The sequence below is a fragment of the Natator depressus genome, chromosome 7, assembly GCF_965152275.1.
Source record: "Natator depressus isolate rNatDep1 chromosome 7, rNatDep2.hap1, whole genome shotgun sequence".
Classification (NCBI taxonomy): domain Eukaryota; kingdom Metazoa; phylum Chordata; order Testudines; family Cheloniidae; genus Natator; species Natator depressus.
The window spans coordinates 53,281,283-53,301,105 of NC_134240.1; the positions used below are offsets into that span (position 1 = coordinate 53,281,283).

At 45.4% G+C, this 19,823-nt stretch overlaps 1 protein-coding gene across 2 annotated transcripts; it reads left to right on the plus strand.

The window, feature by feature from the left end:
• The first annotated feature begins 1,566 nt into the window (after window positions 1-1,566).
• On the plus strand, window positions 1,567-15,322 carry POFUT4 (protein O-fucosyltransferase 4). Of its 2 annotated transcripts, XM_074958446.1 has the most exons (4): window positions 1,567-2,310; window positions 3,744-4,369; window positions 13,249-13,443; window positions 15,201-15,322. In XM_074958446.1, the coding sequence occupies exons 1-3, from the start codon at window positions 1,567-1,569 to the stop codon at window positions 13,394-13,396; spliced, it is 1,518 nt and encodes a 505-aa protein (XP_074814547.1). In that variant the 3' UTR covers window positions 13,397-13,443; window positions 15,201-15,322. The 2 variants fall into 2 exon arrangements, with proteins under 2 accessions (XP_074814547.1, XP_074814546.1); XM_074958445.1 differs by having other exon boundaries at window positions 13,249-15,240.
• Window positions 15,323-19,823: the final 4,501 nt, after the last annotated feature.

Genomic DNA, 19,823 nt, shown 5'->3' on the forward strand with positions numbered 1-19,823 from the left:
TGGTGCTCAGGGGTGTGGATTTTCCATACCACTGAGTGACATACCGACATAAATTTGTAGCATAGACCAGGGCTCAGATTTCCTTCCCCAAACCTGAAGAAGAGCTTGGTGTAGCTCCAATGCTTGCATCTAAAGATGATTACCTTGCCCATGATGTCTCTTTCATAGCCTGGGACCAACCCCGTATGTTCATGCAAGAATCTCTCTGACGCCAGTCAGTTTTGTCATGAACCACCTCAACTTCTGATATACCCTTTTTCCATATGGGGGTGGGTGGATGTGAGTGACAAAGGGACTATAATGGCCACACACTATGCGAATGCTACAGTGCCGTGTGCCCATAGGCTGGAGATCTTGATGATGGATGGCCTTGGCCAGACTACCACCTTTCCCTTGCCAGTGTGAGCCCTGCTGTCACCGCCTGGCATGGGATCCATTGAGCATGCAGGCTGGGTTGGGACTAGCTGTCTGGCTTCCTAGTGTCACAGCACTGGCATGGGCAATTTGTTCCTGGCTGCTGCTGAGCGAATGGCACCAGGATGCTGCCTGTCCTGGGCTATGAGGGGATCCTATTTCTCCTGTTGTATCTGGAGAGGAACCTACATCCAGCTTCTCATGGCCCAGCCAGGCTTATCATGTGGGAGCGAGGGGCCATCCCTCAGCACTGGTGTGCCAGGGCAGTGTGGGTTGCAGGCTGTGCAAGGAGCGATGGCTCAACTGATCTGCTGAACTCAGCATAGACAGGCCACACCTGGACAGGGAGCGAGTAGGCACCAAGGTGGGGCTGCCCCGAATGCTTGAGCAGGCACCACAGCTAAGGTTGCCAACCCTTCCAGTTTTGCTGGGAGTCTCCCAATATGGATCTTTATCTCCCGGAGGTGACTGAAGCCAAACAGGGAGATTTTAGGCTGCTAAAAGTCCAGCGGGGCTAATGCAGGCTCCCTGTCTGCCCTGGCCCCACACTGCTTCCGGAAGCAGCTAGCACATCCTTGTGGCCCCTGGGGAAGGGGAGGCGAGGCAGGGGGAGGGTCTCTGCATGCTGCCCCCACCCTGAACACCAGCTCCACAGCTCCTGGCGGCCAGGAACTGTGGCCAGTGAGAGCTGCGGGGGCGCTGCCTGCAGGTAGAGGTAGTGTCCAGAGCCCCCCCAGTAGCCACAGAGACGGGCCAGCCACTTCTGGGAGCAGCTTGGGGCCAGGTCAGGCACAGGAGCCTGCCTTAGCCCTGCTGCGCCGCTGACTGGGAGTCGCCCCAGGTAAGCGCCGCCTGGCCGGAGCCTGAAGCACCAGCCCTGAACCCCCTCCCGGAGCTTGCACCCTGCGCCCCTCCTCCTACCCCAGCCTGGCGAAAATGAGTGAGGGTGGAGCAAGAGCGAGCGCCGGAAGGAACGGGGCGGGGCCTTAGAGAAGGGGCGGGGCCAGGGAAAGGGTGTTTGGGTTTGTGATTGGACAGTTGGCAACCCTGGCCACAGCACAGTTGGGCTGGAGGGCGCGAGGGACTGACAGAGGGGCGGGGCTAGCAGCGCGAGGCGGGGGGTTGGCAGGCGCCCGCGCGGAACCGCCAGCCATGGGCGTTCGGGGTGGCGGGCAGGGCCGGGCGTCCCGGCTGCACTGTTGCCTTGCAGCGAGCTTGGTGCTGGCGGTGCTGGCCGCGGGGGCCGGGCCGCTCGCAGCCGGAGAGTGGGAGCCGGCGGAGGGGCCGCCCGAGCCCCGCGGCCGCTCCCCTTTCCAGCCCAGCACCGGCCTGCCCCCGGTGGAGTTCGGGGCGGTGGTTGCGGCCTCGTACCGGGGCCCTGGGAACGGCGACACCCGCCGCAACCGGGAGCTGCCCATCCTGCTGTGGTGGAGCCCGGGCCTCTTCCCGCACTTCCCGGGGGACACGGAGCGCATCGACTGCGCGCGCCGCTCCTGCCTGGTGACCCGGCGCCGGCGCGTGGCGCTGCACCGGCGCACCAAGGCCGTTATCTTCTACGGGACGGACTTCCGGGCCTACGAGGCCCCGCTGCCGCGCCTGCCCCACCAGACCTGGGCGCTGTTTCACGAGGAGTCCCCCATGAACAACTACCTGCTCTCCCACCGGCCCGGCATCCGCCTCTTCAACTACACCGCCACCTTCCGGAGGGAGTCGGACTATCCCCTGACCCTGCAGTGGCTGCCCAGCCTGGCCTACCTGCGCCGGGCCGCCCTGCCGCTGGCGGAAAAGGAGCGGTGGCGCCAGCAGGGCTATGCCCCGGTGCTGTACATGCAGTCCCACTGCGACGTCCCCTCCGACAGGGACAGATACGTGCGGGAGCTCATGAAACACATCCAGGTAACTGCTCGGGCTCCTGCGGGGCAGGCAGCGAGAGGAGTGGGGGAGACGCTCAATGCTTAATTTGTGCCAGGGCTGAGCCCCGGTACCTCTAGGCTTGGCCGTTCTTAGCCCTGGCACCTCTGGGCTTGCTGCATGAGTTACGAATGTGTAAAAATTGCTTGAGCTCCAGCACCTCTGTCATTACAAGTTAAACCCTGGAGACACAAGAGGGGCTGATAGCTATGACTGTCTGTGGGGACTGACTAAACTTGAGTTAGTAACCTGGTTGACATGAGGGGGAGCAGTCTAGACCCTCAGGCTGAAGAAAAAATGCTGAGGTCTAGCCTACCTGGCATTGAGCATCCCATATCTGACCTCATACTGATGAAGTAATTGGGCTGTAATGGGAAGGGAAGCACACTGAGGACCAGCCTGAGGGTAAAACTAGTTGTCTTATTGTCAAAATCAGGGTCACCCTATGAGATTAAATAATGCATAAACATTCTTGCCAGCAATCATGTTAGCTGAACACAGTTTAGCTGTACTTGTAAACAAGGAGAAATAACATTCAGCACTTGTTCAATTATAGAATTACTAACCACTGTGTTTGGACAGGATTACATCTTGTATTGTAGACCTAAGATCTGCTGTTAACTCAGTTTTTGAGACTGTATGCAGTGTTGTATCTGTGTCTGTCCCAGGAGATCAGACACCAACTTCTGTTGATGAGATAGACAAGCTTTCGAGCTACACAGAGCTTTTCAAGAGTGGGAAAGGTACTCTGAGCGTCACAGACCCAGCTAAATACAAGGTGGAACAGATTGTTTAACATACCTAGTTAGCGCATATTCTAAGGGACCTTTCGAGGTGGAGTGTCCTGTTAACTCCTCTGCAGTCATAGGATAAAAAAGGGGGGTTAGTGGGTTACAGATTGATATGGATTAATTGATGTCTATACAGCATTTGGGAAGTGCTGTGACAGTATTATATTAAGAAAAAAATTACAGGAAAAATGAGCCTCATCCTCTCCCTCACCAGCTCCTGTTCTGCATTGCCCACTACATAAATATACCGTTTTTTAACGTTTCTACTTCTCCAAGTTTTTCTGCATCTTGTGTCTGTCGGCTGTGGTTAAACATCTGAGGCACAGTTCTGCTGCAGGACACAAGGAGGTGCGATTGACTTGGGGAATTCCTCTTAACCTGTTGGGAAAGGAATTGAGTGCTTGGAAGAGGAAGGAGGGTTGAAATGTAAAAATATTCTCCAATGAATATTAGATGTTTTAGAATTTTTTGGCTTACTCCACTTGTTGAGAAGGAAGATGTTGGAAAGAGAGGCCAAGCTCAGATTCTTAGGAACTGGTCAGAAGGAATCATATAAGGAAACTGTCCACTGAAAATAAGCTTAAAACAGAGAAATTACTTTTGTAAAGATGATTATTACTATTTTAGGTAGACTCCTATGGTAAATGCCTGAATAACCGAGAGCTTCCCAGTGAGAGGCTGAGGGACACTTCTACAGCCACAACAGAGGATTCTGAATTCATGACCTTTATCTCCAGGTACAAGTTTCATCTTGCCATGGAGAATGCCATATGCAATGACTACATGACCGAGAAGCTGTGGCGTCCAATGCATTTGGGTGCCATCCCTGTATACCGAGGCTCCCCATCTGTGCGGGACTGGATGCCTGATGACCTCTCCATCATCCTCGTGGATGATTTTGGAAGCCCCCAAGAACTAGCACAGTTCCTTGACTTCCTGGACAGGAATGGAGAGGAGTATTTGAAATATCTAGAGTATAAGAAGCCGGGAGGCATTACGAACCAGTTTCTGCTGGAGAACATGGAGAGACGTGAGTGGGGAGTGAATGACATGACTTTGCCCAATTACCTGAATGGCTTTGAGTGTTTCATCTGTGACAGGGAGAACATCCGAGTCGCTGGTGAGAGGGATCATAAGAAATCTCGTGGGAAAGTGCCAGCTCCTGAACCCCACATAGCTCAGTTCACACACATGGGATGTCCCATGCCAGCCCCTGGCTTTGGAAACATTGAGGATCTCTCTGCAGGAGACAGGTATTTTATGAATGTTGTTTTTACAAAATCATTTTTTTAAAAGCCCAGTTAATACAGGTTTGTATAATACTTTTTCACCCTGAAGGATCCCAAAATGCTTCTCAAACTACATATGTAGAGCAGCCCTGAAATGTATGACACCCCTGAGGTGGAAGCAAGAGTCATGTATGCTGTGTACAGCCATGTGGGGGGAATTCGTAAAGAGCATTGGTTAGTGGTTAAAGCAAGGGATTGACCTCTCAGAACAGGACGAATGGGCTCCGTCCCTGCTTTTGCACAATGCTGGTGAAAGGTACTGGACTGGCAGTCCTAAAGGCTGGAGTCTTCTGTCCACAGGCCAGATTCAGCATGGGCAGAGGCAGTGTAAGCTTCCCTCCACTTTACCAGCAATGTAACTCAAATCTGTTCTGAAGCAACCACTGCTAGTCATGAGAAACATTTAAATTTCCACAGTCCATTTAGTCCTTTGTGACAGGTTTCAGATTGGTAGCCGTGTTAGTCTGTATCAGCAAAAAAAAAAACGAGTACTTGTGGCACCTTAAGAGACTCACAAATTTATTTGGGCATAAGCTTTCGTGGGCTAAAACCCACTTCATCGGAGGCATGCAGTGGAAAATACAGTAGGAAGATATATATATATCTTCCTACTGTATTTTCCACTGCATGCCTCCGATGAAGTGGGTTTTAGCCCACGAAAGCTTATGCCCAAATAAATTTGTGAGTCTCTAAGGTGCCACAAGTACTCCTCGTGGTTTTTTTTAGTCCTTTGTATCTCTGCTAAGATGGCTAATAATTAGGTCAGGTAGGCATTTGTCATGATGATATTTGTGTTGTAGACACCTGCCCCTTAGTAAATGGTCTGAGTCTACCCAACCCATTTTACGTGAGCTGTCAGCCATCATACAATAAAACCTTCCAGCCACTGCAGACATTGGCTGTACTTGAACATGACCTGCTGCTGAAAATTTCCATATCCTGTTGCCAGTTCCACTGGGTAAACTATGAATGTAAAAAAACAGAATGATTGATTCAAATATCAGAAGACTCACTCCCTAGGAAGAACTCATCACTGCTTTATCTCAATTGATTTTTAGTAACAGGTCTCCTGATACCTTCATGCATCTGGAGTTCTGTATTTTGGAATGTTAAAATGTTAGTAGAGACCCCTGTACTGCAAATGTGCACTCCATCATTTTAAGTAGTCTTTAACCTGATCTGTCAAATAGTTTCTTAACATGTCAGAGGTATGTGTTGTCATTGGGGACAAAGTCTTAGGCAAGTCTGAAGTTTTAAAAAGAAGCATTTAAATTATCCAAGTGCAAAAGAAGTGTTTGAAATTTCTTAACTGTTCAAAAGAATCTGTTCTTCTACATTTCAATACTATTAAAAGTGGCCAAATTAAATGTTAACAAATGTCTTTTTCTCCTTGTCCCATCTCCCCTCCCCCAAAATTTCACCTGGAGGTCATAATAATTCCTTATGAAGCTCATTGCACAAAAAAATCTCATTTTAAATTTAATATCCTTTTCATTATTGTTTTCAGAATACCACAAGTGATCCATGTATGGACCAATTGCAAAACCAAACTCCTGAGTAAAGGAGCTCCAAAAAGCTTTAAAATGATTTTATCTTCTGTTGGTGGTTTTGAGGGGCTTTTGGAATGTGTTTTCTTAGTAGAAAGATTCACTCCCCCATTATAAACAGCTGCCAAGACAAGCTGTGCAAGACCACTGTCAATAGAACTGAGTACTCACTACTTTCCTTGGTGGTGGTCTTTTTTCTTTCCTTGTACTTTATTAGTTAGGGTGACCTCTTGAGCAGCAGGTGGCAGAAGAGATTTAGTTTAGGCAAGTAACAGTTGTTACTGAGTAGGCATGGTGAGAGTGCCAGATTTTCTGGATGGAAATTAGGGTAATGTATGGTTCTGTCAGGGGATCATCAATCTGAGTGTATGTGTATACGATAGCTCCATATTCCAAGTTGTAGGTCTCTTACACAGAGGTCTCTTAAAAAGAAAAGGAGTACTTGTGGCACTTTTGAGACTAAGTACTCCTTTTATTTTTGCGAATACAAACTAACACGGCTGCTACTCTGAGGAGAGGTCTCTTAGTGTCTCACTGTCCAACAGTAGACCCCTCACCCATTATTTACAGATAACTTGTATCTGGGCCATCAGACAAGAGGAAAATGGTGAGATCACACAACACAAAACTTCCATGCTTCCTGGCCATCTGCTGCAGAAAGATATCTGTATGCTATACAGTCCATCTTCCATGAGGTGACCAGCAGGATTCCAGATGAGAATTTGGGCTTTAACCATCTGTGCCAACAAAATATAGAAGAATGGTAAAGAGCTATCAGTGGAGTGACAGAAACACAAAATTGCCACTCTCTTTTGCAAAACTTTAGTTTAGTTCCATGGTTCTGTAATTTCATAATTACAGTTGTATGAAGCTTCAGAATCTGATTATAGTATCACAAGCCAGCAAAATCAGTTTGGCTGATACCCTGTTGTGCCTGTCAGTATGTGTATGTTGTCTTTTGCTTATTACATATGTAATAAGTAGGAACTACAGAAACACAATTGGGTCCACATAGCTGTTTGCTAACTATATACAACGTGCAAAGCCTAGCTACATATATACACTGCTGCCCTGGCAGGATCTGATAACTGCTGAACATAAACAACAGCAGGAGCAACAGTGCTCACAAACTATTTAAAGGGATTCTCCCATATTACTAGAACATACAGTGTGTGTCTGCATTTGCAATAATTATGTACAAGTGTGAGGCTTGTATTTACAATCATACTTGGTATACATTTATCTTTTTAAACACATGAGTACAGTGACTTTAGTGCTGTTGAAAGGTGTTGTCTTGGCAGCTCTGTTGCCAGAAGACCTTTCATAGAATAGGAATTGTTGAACACTGGGTCCCAACCTGGGGCTCCAGCGTTTACACTGCATTATGCAGGTCTAAGTCCAACAACCCATATCTCAGACTTCCTAGCATCCTAGCAATGTAACTGCTTTTCTAATTTAGTTTTCTAATTCCCCCATACTAATTTCCCCCTACTGGTACTCACACCTTCTTGTCAGTTGTTTGAAATGTGCTACCCTGTTTACATTGGTCTCGTTACCACCACAAAAGTGATTTCTCCTGCCTCGGTATTCTACTGTTAAGAATAGCCCACTTCCACTGTAATTGAATTGTCTCGTTAGCGCTGACCCCCCACGTAGTAAAGCAACTCCCATCTTTTCATGTACTGTGTATATATACCTGCCTAATGTTTTTTTCCACTCCATGCATCTGATGAAGTGGGTTTTAGCCCACGAAAGCTTATGCTCAAATAAATTTGTTAGTCTCTAAGGTGTCACAAGTACTCCTAGTTGTTTTTGCTCATACAGACTAACACGGCTACAATGCTAAAATCTGAATGTTATGTCTGTCATGGGGAGAATGCTTAGATTTCAGAGGAGAGGAGCCAAAGGTTACAAATGTTTGGTAGTATAAGATACTCCAGCTGGAAGTGAAATATGCTAGTGGGGTGATGAAGACATACACTAGTTCTATTACATGCACACACTAGAATTTAATTCAGGGTGGGAAAAGCACAGACCAGAACAATTTCAAACCCACACAAGGATAGATATAACATAATTTAGGTTAGTAGAATTGTTCTTGTTGTTATAAAGGTGTTTACCAGTGGTCAACAGTGTTAAAGTCAAAGGTTTCTTTGATTTTAATGCTGTTCTGGTTTCAGTTTCTGGAGTGTTTAGGTTTCAGTTTGTTTTAATGTATATGTACGGTTCAGTGCTAGTTTTATCATGCTGGAGCACAAGCTTTTTAATATTCCAAAAGGAGAGAGTTGAAGTGTCAGAGCGAAATTTATTATGTTCCTCACTCACAAACTGTTAATGGTGTGTAAAAAGAAAAATGCCAGATTGTCCTTATCAAGGCTGTAATTCCTGTAGGAAGCCCATGAGATGTTCATTGAGTCTCAGCTTCAGTTTGGACCTTGAAGAACTGTTACTAGCACTGTTTGCTGATAAAATGATGTAACCCATGAAAAGTATATAAATTTATATATTTTAATCCTAATCATAAACCAAAATGATCTATGGATCATTTTTGAAAAAGGATGAAACATTAACTCTGATACCTGATTAACTTCCGACCTCATTTCCCCAAAATTCAGGCTCAGAATGCTTCCTTTTCCATTATCCCCCCCACTACTTCTCAGGGCTTGGAGGAAATATCTCAAATGATTGTTCTGCATTTCCACACACACATTCAGTTCCACAAAAGACAAACCTGGACTGACTGACAAGGGCTCACAGCACGTCTGAATGCTGCTTTCTCCTAATGAGATTTGAGGCAGTTTGACTGCAAGAGCAAGCTTCTCTGCCCCCAGTCCTGTGCTTATTGATCAGTTCTGAAAGGTAAGTTCTGAGATCTCTGAAGAAACCTTCCACTTCAAGTGATGTTAGGGGTGCTTATTCCTTCACCCACTTACTTCCCTGGTCCTTCTCACATGAACAGAGAGCAACAATACCCAAAGTCCAAAGGTGTAAACAATTCGATGTTTGTTGCGGTGAACTTCCAGCAAGCATGTTTCCAGTTTTCTTCCTTAGTGTCCCCCTTCCCAGCTCTGACACCACAGAGCCTTGCACCTGTGTCCCTGTTCCCATTCCTGCCCTTAGCCAAACATGATTCCAATTTCCCCACCCACTCACTTCCTGATTGACTGCAGACTATATAGTAAAACTTGAGTTCTGCTTAGCTATATCTTAACCAATCATTTTCCTGAAATTTAACTAACCAATCCTATCATAGGTTTCAGAGTAACAGCCGTGTTAGTCTGTATTCGCAAAAAGAAAAGGAGTACTTGTGGCACCTTAGAGACTAACCAATTTATTTGAGCATAAGCTTTCGTGAGCTACAGCTCACTTCATCGGATGCATACTGTGGAAAGTATAGAAGATCTTTTTATACACACAAAGCATGAAAAAATGGGTGTTTACCACTACAAAAGGTTTTCTCTCCCCCCACCCCACTCTTCTGCTGGTAATAGCTTATCTAAAGTGATCACTCTCCTTACAATGTGTATGATAATCAAGTTGGGCCATTTCCAGCACAAATCCAGGGTTTAACAAAAACGTCTGGGGGGGGGGGGGGAGGAAAAAACAAGGGGAAATAGGTTACCTTGCATAATGACTTAGCCATTCCCAGTCTCTATTCAAGCCTGAGTTAATTGTATCCAATTTGCAAATTAATTCCAATTCAACAGTCTCTCGCTGGAGTCTGGTCTTGAAGTTTTTTTGTTGTAATATCGCAACTTTCATGTCTGTAATCGCGTGACCAGAGAGATTGAAGTGTTCTCCGACTGGTTTATGAATGTTATAATGCTTGACATCTGATTTGTGTCCGTTTATTCTTTTACGTAGAGACTGTCCAGTTTGACCAATGTACATGGCAGAGGGGCATTGCTGGCACATGATGGCATATATCACATTGGAGGATGTGCAGGTGAACGAGCCTCTGATAGTGTGGCTGATGTTATTAGGCCCTGTGATGGTGTCCCCTGAATAGATATGTGGGCACAGTTGGCAACGGGCTTTGTTGCAAGGATAGGTTCCTGGGTTAGTGGCTCTGTTGTGTGGTATGTGGTTGCTGGTGAGTATTTGCTTCAGTTTGGGGGGCTGTGTGTAGGCAAGGACTGGCCTGTCTCCCAAGATTTGTGAGAGTGTTGGGTCATCCTTCAGGATAGGTTGTAGATCCTTAATAATGCGTTGGAGGGGTTTTAGTTGGGGGCTGAAGGTGACGGCTAGTGGTGTTCTGTTATTATCTTTGTTAGGCCTGTCCTGTAATAGGTAACTTCTGGGAACTCTTCTGGCTCTATCAATCTGTTTCTTTACTTCCGCAGGTGGGTATTGTAGTTGTAAGAATGCTTGATAGAGATCTTATAGGTGTTTGTCTCTGCCTGAGGGGTTGGAGCAAATGCGGTTGTATCGCAAAGCTTGGCTGTAGACAATGGATCGTGTGGTGTCGTCAGGGTGAAAGCTGGAGGCATGTAGGTAGGAATAGCGGTCAGTAGGTTTCTGGTATAGGGTGGTGTTTATGTGACCATCGTTTATTAGCACTGTAGTGTCCAGGAAGTGGATCTCTTGTGTGGACTGGACCTAACACATTGTAACATGATTATGTAACCAATTATATCCCACCATCTTAATTAGTTTACACCCAGCAAAATTAATTATACAGCAGACAGAAACAATCACAGAACCAGACAGAGATTATACAGACAAACAATAGCAAAGTGGGAACTATGATGACAAAACAATACAGAAGTGAGGATTTCACATCCCAGCTATTGATAAGTGAGTTCTTGCCAGACAGGATGCTATCAAACTAAGTTTCCTTTTACATCTTCTAGGCACTTCCCTTTCTCTGGAGGTGATAGGCACTATCGGGACAGGATTGTATTCCTAACAGCCCAATAGCACCTTCTTTCAATGTGACTAGTTTGGAATGTGAGGATGTGACCGGTTGTTTCCCAGCTTATGGCTGCCTCTGTTGCTTAGCCAAAGATCTTAGCCTAAGCACAGGGCCTCAGACTGTCACAGTAAGAGAAGGACCTTACACTGGCAGACAGTGATTTTGATTCTTTCTTTTATACCCCTAACTAGCCAAGTGATAAGAATACACCTAAAGTCTTAGAGTATAGGCCTTTACAGAAAGGTCTGAATATCTATATCCTAACAAGTGACATTACTGATAATGGGAAAACTAATTCTATTGGTCTAGAATGTACATACACATTTGAATGTTCACAAAGAACATTTCTCTGACCATACTGTACACTTCCTTTGGGACTCTTGTACTATATATGTGAGGATTGCTTCTGGGCAACACAGCCTTGAAGGTTTCTTCATTCTGTGATGAGTAGAATTGGTGCCAGAAGTGCTGTACTCATTATCTTGTGGGGGGGGGGACGACAAATGAACGTGGCATTGTGGATGAGCAGTAAGTACTGCGTAGCTGATATGGACAGGTTTGAAATGGCATCCCACTCAGTTTTTCTGGCCAGAATCTGTGGTGGTCTTGCTTGGCTGAGGAGGGAACATGTTCCATGAGAGGCTGAATGTTAGGGATCATCAAGAACAACCTGCCAGGTTTAGCTAGTCATGGAACGACCTCAGTGACAACTTACATGAAGCTTTGGCGTACTCTGTCACAGTATGAATGGGAGAGGAGGTGCTCCACATGACCATGAATGGGAAGGGAGCTGCCATACACACAATTTATGTTAAGATGTAGTCCATGCTATGACAAAGTTTGAGAACCTTAGTATACCCCTCCCCAGCGCCCCCCCCCCCCCCAAACTGAGTAACTGGAAGGCTCAGGGGATTGATGGGATTCAAAGCCTTTCCTCTCTTGATTACTGATTCAAATACAGCCTAGGCTTCTTATGACCAAAAGCTGTTCCCATCTGATAGCTGTTTAGTGTTTGCTATGACTTGTGGTCTCACCCCATCTCCAGTTATCTCTATGTGGGCCATGGAGAGCTACTTCGATGCTCCTAGAGGTGGTCATTCCAGGTTAGGATTATGTGCAAGGTTTTATTTTATTGGAGGACTACATTCTCTAAGGCTGTTGATGTTGTATCTTACCCTAACACTAAATTCACAAACACAAAATCTAAACAAGTTCCAAAGCCAGTACTGAGGTGTTGTGGTTTCTGAAGGGAATTTACGTAGCAGATTTCTTAGAATACATTTAGAGCTGGGGTTCTCAAACGGGGTCACGAGGTTATTACATGGGGGTCACAAACACCTGCATGAAACAGAGCAACTGCTATACAATATATAATTTTAAATCTAGCATTTTAGAAAATTACACACCCCTTTCTGTTGCAATGTACTGTATTTACTTCAGAAGTATTGTAAATGTATAATGCAGTGATTGTTGTTCCTAAACAAAGTATATTTTTTTATCCCCACCGCTTTAAGGAAATGGAACTCTGGGGATTGTATCATGTGCACAGATTTGTTGTTTTGAGACTAAAAGGATGGTACTGAGACAACATTGGAGGGCTTGATTGTTCAGCAGCTGAAGAGCTGCATTAAACCGCAGATCAATCAGAACACTGAGATTGGCCAAAAAAAAAAAAAGGCTAATTTATAATTTATAATTTAACAATCAGACACACAGGCAGGGGCAGTGCTGGGAGGGGTGGCTTGCAGGGGCTATAGTCCCAAAATTTGCTTTAGTCCCTGCCCCCCATAGTGCAAAGGTCAAATGTGACACAGAAGTAAGGGTGACATAGTGTGGCAATGCCACCCTTACTTCTGCAGTTCTGCGCTGCTGGTGGCTGTGCTGCCTTCAGAGTTGGGTGCCCGGCCGGCAGCTGCCGCTCTCCAGCCACCCAGCTCTGAAGGCAGCGCCTGCTGCCAGCAGCAGCACAGAAGTAAAGGTGGCAATGGCGCACTAAGTCTGCTTTGACAAAGTTTCTTCGTGCCCATCCCCAGTATGAAACAGTAACTAGTTAAAAAAATAATTTATAACAATAATTAAATAAAAATGTGATAAATTGAGCACTTAAAAATAGTTTGCTTTTAATTTATGGGGGGGGTTGCACTCAGAGTCTTGCTTTGTGAAAGGGGTCACCAATAGAAAGTGTTTGAGAATCAATGATTGAGAGGGAGAGAGAGAGCACAGTGGCTCAGTAAGTCCAATATTTAATAATGAACTTCCCCAACCTCTGTCCTTCATAGTCCTCTCTTAGGTGAGAGAGGAATTCAGTCTTATTGTTGGTTCAGCTTCAGACCCCCTCACTTTCTAATGGCTTGTTGCGCTTTCCCTCTTCTATGTTTCAGCTGGAAGGAGATGTGGCTACAGGATTATTGGCAGAGTCTTGACCAGGGTGAGGCTCTCACCACCATGATTCACCACAACGAGTCTCATCAGGGAAGATTTTGGGATTATATGCATGAGATCTTCGTGAAGAGGACCAGACAGCAATGACCATCGTCATGAGCACCTGGTTCAGTGTTACACAGAAGGCTGGGAGGGTAGGGACTTTTACCTGTCTCCGAAGACGCTGTCTTGGAATGCAAGAGGAATTGCTCATCTTGTATCTCATTCTAACTTTGGAGACCTTTCCTTCATGGGATCTGAGGACAGTCAGTCTCTGATCAGGCTTGAGTTCACCACACACACAGACGCTACTTCAGCAGTGGTTTCCCATCCCTGTTCTGGAGGCACTGTCTTCTGGGGTCAGAGAAGAATTCAGTCTCTTTGTGCTTTCAGTGTAATTTCCTCTGACCAAAAAAGTATTACACTTTGTGCCAAATGACTTGGAACATGGGCCTGTTGAGGCTGAACTGAGGTGTCCTAAGTTTTTCATTTCAGGAATTTAATTCCACATATTCAGTATTATTTTTGTAAAGGCTTTTTATTTCACTAGGCACTTATCCCTCCCGTTAAGATGGGTGTTTTTTTAAAATCAGGGATACTAGTAAATGCCCGGCTTTTATGAACAAGTAATTTTTCCAGTGAGGAAATTATGATAGATTATATCTGGGGAGAAGGGTTATGCCTTATGAAACTTCAGTGATAAAGCATTCCCTCTTCAAGTGAATATGCCTCAAACATAGTAAATTTCGGGAAGTTTTTTCCCTTCCCTTCCCATCCCCTCCATCAAACAGAGTTCACGTCTGTTAAATGATGACAATCTTAGTGGTCTTGGCAAAAACATCATTTCAGATGTGGTATTTCTTACTCCTGTAAATCTCATAATGATCAGGATATGGAAAGAACTCTGCAATTTATACCCCCACACTGTGTGGGCATGAGCACATGTGCGATTTACATGCTGTGTGAGTCCAATTCACTCTTTATCCTGTGTTCCGTGAACTAATGACAACTGATCTTAGACCAGCCCTCTAACCCAGTAGTTCTCAAACTTTTTTTTTTCACGGATCACTTGAAAATTGCTGAGGGTCCCGGCGGACCACTTAATGATCTTTCCAAGTATTATTTGTACCGTTAGCTAACTATTGTAAAATGCTTTGGATAAAAATTCTATATAAAAGACAAACTTAATAATAAACTTTTTTTTTGGTTCTACAGATAAAAACACACAACTCCTATTTTAATACCATCAGTCTTACCTTTCTAATGTGATGGATGTGCCCTCTCTCCCCTGCCGCAGCAGCCCCTGAGTTGAGGCTGGGAAGGAGCGGGGTCTCTCCCCTGCCGCAGTAGCCCTAGAGCTGGAAAATGTCACCTCTTTCTCTGGCCGCCGCAGCCCCTCTTCTCACCCCACTGCCCCCTCCCACCTACCCCCTATTCCTCCCAAGGCTATCACCTCACCTTACATGTGTCTTCTCCAGGGTCCAGGTACCTAATTAGTGGAGCCATGCCTGCACGGCTCCACTAATTAGGTGTGTGGCCCTTCATTCTTTCATGTGCGGCAACCCAGACACGCCCCTTAGAGGGAACTTTTCACGGACCATCTGAATGGAGCTCGCGGACGATTGGTGGTCTTTTCTCAGAGGCAACATATCCAGCTTCCTAAACCTCCTCTCAAAGGTCCCATTTTTAAAATAATTTAGTCTTCATGTCACTTTCTTCTGAACACTCTTGTTTGTCTTTTTTTAAAAGTATTTAGAATTGAACCATAGCCATAATCAGTGTGGATGAAAGTGGAATAATGTTTTACATTTATTACTGCTATTAATACAACCTCTTTTACAACAGCATTGTATTGTTGACTTGTTTAATTTATCATCCATTATGGTGACCAGATGCTGTCTTGTGCCTATAGGTTGGACATATGACCAGGGAAGAGTATAAAAATATTGCTCGGGCATGTAGGAAAGATATCAGGAGGGCCAAATCGCACCTGGAGCTGCAGCTAGCAAGAGATGTCAAGAGTAACAAGAAGGGTTTCTTCAGGTATGTTGGCAACAAGAAGAAAGCCAAGGAAAGTGTGGGCCCCTTACTGAATGAGGGAGGCAACCTAGTGACAGAGGATGTGGAAAAAGCTAATGTACTCAATGCTTTTTTTGCCTCTGTTTTCACTAACAAGGTCAGCTCCCAGACTGCTGCGCTGGGCATCACAGAATGGGGAAGAGATGGCCAGCCCTCTGTGGAGATAGAGGTGGTTAGGGACTATTTAGAAAAGCTGGACGTGCACAAGTCCATGGGGCCGGACGAGTTACATCCGAGAGTGCTGAAGGAATTGGCGGCTGTGATTGCAGAGCCCTTGGCCATTATCTTTGAAAACTCGTGGCGAACGGGGGAAGTCCCGGATGACTGGAAAAAGGCTAATGTAGTGCCAATCTTTAAAAAAGGGAAGAAGGAGGATCCTGGGAACTACAGGCCAGTCAGCCTCACCTCAGTCCCTGGAAAAATCATGGAGCAGGTCCTCAAAGAATCAATCCTGAAGCACTTACATGAGAGGAAAGTGATCAGGAACAGTCAGCATGGATTCACCAAGGGAAGGTCATGCCTGACTAATCTAATCGCCTTTTATGATGAGATTACTGGTTCTGTGGATGAAGGGAAAGCAGTGGATGTATTGTTTCTTGACTTTAGCAAAGCTTTTGACACGGTCTCCCACAGTATTCTTGTCAACAAGTTAAGGAAGTATGGGCTAGATGAATGCACTATAAGGTGGGTAGAAAGCTGGCTAGATTGTCAGGCTCAACAGGTAGTGATCAACGGCTCCATGTCTAGTTGGCAGCCGGTGTCAAGTGGAGTGCCCCAGGGGTCGGTCCTGGGGCCGGTTTTGTTCAATATCTTCATAAATGATCTGGAGGATGGTGTGGATTGCACTCTCAGCAAATTTGCAGATGATACTAAACTGGGAGGAGTGGTAGATACGCTGGAGGGGAGGGATAGGATACAGAAGGACCTAGACAAATTGGAGGATTGGGCCAAAAGAAATCTGATGAGGTTCAATAAGGATAAGTGCAGGGTCCTGCACTTAGGATGGAAGAATCCAATGCACCGCAACAGACTAGGGACCGAATGGCTAGGCAGCAGTTCTGCGGAAAAGGACCTAGGGGTGACAGTGGACGAGAAGCTGGATATGAGTCAACAGTGTGCCCTTGTTGCCAAGAAGGCCAATGGCATTTTGGGATGTATAAGGGGCATAGCGAGCAGATCGAGGGACGTGATCGTTCCCCTCTATTCGACACTGGTGAGGCCTCATCTGGAGTACTGTGTCCAGTTTTGGGCCCCACAGTACAAGAAGGATGTGGATAAATTGGAGAGAGTCCAGCGAAGGGCAACAAAAATGATTAGGGGTCTAGAGCACATGACTTATGAAGAGAGGCTGAGGGAGCTGGGATTGTTTAGTCTGCAGAAGAGAAGAATGAGGGGGGATTTGATAGCTGCTTTCAACTACCTGAAAGGGGGTTCCAAAGAGGATGGCTCTAGACTGTTCTCAATGGTAGCAGATGACAGAACGAGGAGTAATGGTCTCAAGTTGCAATGGGGGAGGTTTAGATTGGATATTAGGAAAAACTTTTTCACTAAGAGGGTGGTGAAACACTGGAATGCGTTACCTAGGGAGGTGGTAGAATCTCCTTCCTTAGAGGTTTTTAAGGTCAGGCTTGACAAAGCCCTGGCTGGGATGATTTAACTGGGAATTGGTCCTGCTTCAAGCAGGGGGTTGGACTAGATGACCTTCTGGGGTCCCTTCCAACCCTGATATTCTATGATTCTATGATTCTATATGCAGTGTATCTTTGCTCTGTATTTGTGCAGTTGATTAATCCTTCATAGATGTGTTTCTCTGCAGTTATCTCGCTTGTTTAGCCCTTTTTTCAGTTTATCAGTAGAGTATTTTAATTCCGTTCTCCAAACTATCTACACTCCTTCCTAGCTTCATATAATCAGAATTTATTTCGCTTGCTCTTGTTGCCATCTTCCAAGTCCCTAATGAAAGTATTAATAGTGCTGGACCCGGAACAGACCTCTAAGGAACATCAGACAGCATCTCTTCCTAACTTGACATTAAATCATTGATGATTGGTGTTCAATTTTTTTCATCCAGTTCAGTCATTTTATGTAAATTCCATCTAATCTGTTTTTTAAGGGACTGCCACATGGAATCATATCGGACGCTTTACTAAACTGGAGATATGTTCTGTTTTTTTTTATTTAGCAGCTAAACTTGTTATCCAGTCACACACAAACTTAGCATGATTTGTTTAACAAACTCATGTTGCCTACCATTTTTCACCTTTTTTTTTTCTTAGGTGCCTACAAATCCTCTGCCTCCTTAATTCTTCCAGCAATTCAGCAGGGCCTTGCCTGCCTCCATAAGATGTCAAAAATAATAGCCAGTTCTAATACCACTTCTGCCAGTTACTAGGGTTGAATTTCCCTGGGCCCTGCTTATTGAATGTATTAAGTAATTCTGCCCTGTGGCCTTTCCCTTTCCTGTTAACTAGTACTGCATTAAATCTTCTGTTAGTGTTGTGGTTTTTTTACTGAAGACTGAAGAATTTCTTTTTGTCCTCCCCGGCTTTAAGTGAGGGACCCAAACACACTCTTTGGCCATCCATTTGCTTCTTATCCAGCATACTTTTGCATCCTTTAGTAATAGCCTCTTATGTTATGTCTTTGGCTCTAATTTACCCCTGCATCTGCCTTACTGTCCCTGATCTTATCTCCTGTGATTTCTCACTCAAACTCATATATACTTGTTTTTAGGGAGAAAATCCACTTCTGTCTTCTGTTACAATGGAACAGACCTTGTAGCAGACCTACTATGGTTCTGCTGCATAGGCTATGGGGCAGATTTTGGGATGGGTGTCAGCTCTATTCATTGGATCTGCAACCACTGCACAGTGTGAACCCCATTCTCTGAGACTCCCTTTGCATCCCTATGCAGCAAGGTTTTGGGGTACGGAGGCAGAGGGGTAGGCATGGAAAGAAGCAAGACAGTTGCAGATCCACTATCCAATGTGGACCCACCAGTCATCACTCCATGTAGAGTAGGGATGTGGGAGCAGCAGCAGGATTAACTGCGGCCTTAAGGTTGCAGTAATGGCTGCACAGTGATTCAGCTTCTACTCAGCAGCTTGGTGAGATTGAATTCCTTCCATCTGCATGGGTCTGTCCCCAAGAAACAACTCCCTTCACAAAACCTGGGTATTCTGGTGCAGATTTGATTCAAGTCTATAATACAAATCCATGTGCACTAATTTTTTCCTTTTCACTTCGGTCTTGCAACTGTTAACTTTTTGTGGTTGTCTCTTAGCATTGAAAACATCCACTCCAGTCCCCTTAAGAAAACATTTTGCAGAAGAATTCTGCCACTCAGTAACCTAACTTGATGAGCATAGGCATCAAAGCATTACAAACCGTACATTGCAGGAAATCATAATTACCGACACATGTAAATGTATTGGCAGTATTTGGTCAAGCAATTAGTTGACTAATTTGCTTTTGTAGATTCAGTTACATACTTTGATATGACCAGGCGTACTAAATTCCTGTTGCACAGCTCTCCTTTAGGCTTCAAATAATTTCTTCACTCTCATGTGTCACGTGGTGATTCCCCTCCTCCCCCATTTTAATTTTGTATGTGCCTTAAGGGAAATATCCAAATAATGAAATGAGGCAAAAACCAGCCACTAGCACTAAATCAGTTCCTGTGCTCACAACTGTAAAAATAGACATTTTTAAAATGTCAGATGTGACTCCAGCTGAAATCTGTTTTGTCTGTGAGTTTGCATGCGGTTTAGCTTGTCATGGGAGCGAGGGTGAGGAGAATGAACTTGTAGCTTGCAGTCCTGCTACAGTATCCATGTGAGCAAACTCACCTTTGCAGAGTTCCACTGACTTCAGTAGGGCTCTGTACAGGCGCAAATATGGAATCAGATGTAGTTACTAACAGTTCTGTCTTGGAAAGAATACTTGGGTGTTTTGTCATCCAGGAGGCCTGCCTTCTCATCCTTCTTGTTACCTGCACACTCTAGGGCACCCACCTTTACCCTTCTGTGGGCTCAAGGCATAACCCTGTTAATTTAGGCACTCTATCCCTTCCCGTCCTGGGCTCGGAGTATAAGGCACCCACCCTTACTTGTCCTGGGCTCAGGGCGTAACCTGCAGGTTTGCAGGACCTTTTACCAGTGAAAGAGCCTTTCACAGTGTGACAAAGTGGGACTGTTCTTAATGTTTCCTCTGAATACTGTAGGGGTGCCTAAGTTTCCCCTATGCATTTCTTAAGTCTCTAGGTGGTGGGATAAGGGGGTGTAATTGTTGCAGGGCAAATGGCCAGTGTACATAAATGGCCAACACTCTGTCTCCTGGCAACTGGTGGCCTGGGCCCTTCACCCCCTGCAAGGTGATAGCTAAAGGTGTTGGAGAACAAAGGAATCAGGTGACCTCCTGGCCTGGGAAAGGGACAAAGCCCGGAGGAGGAGGGGGC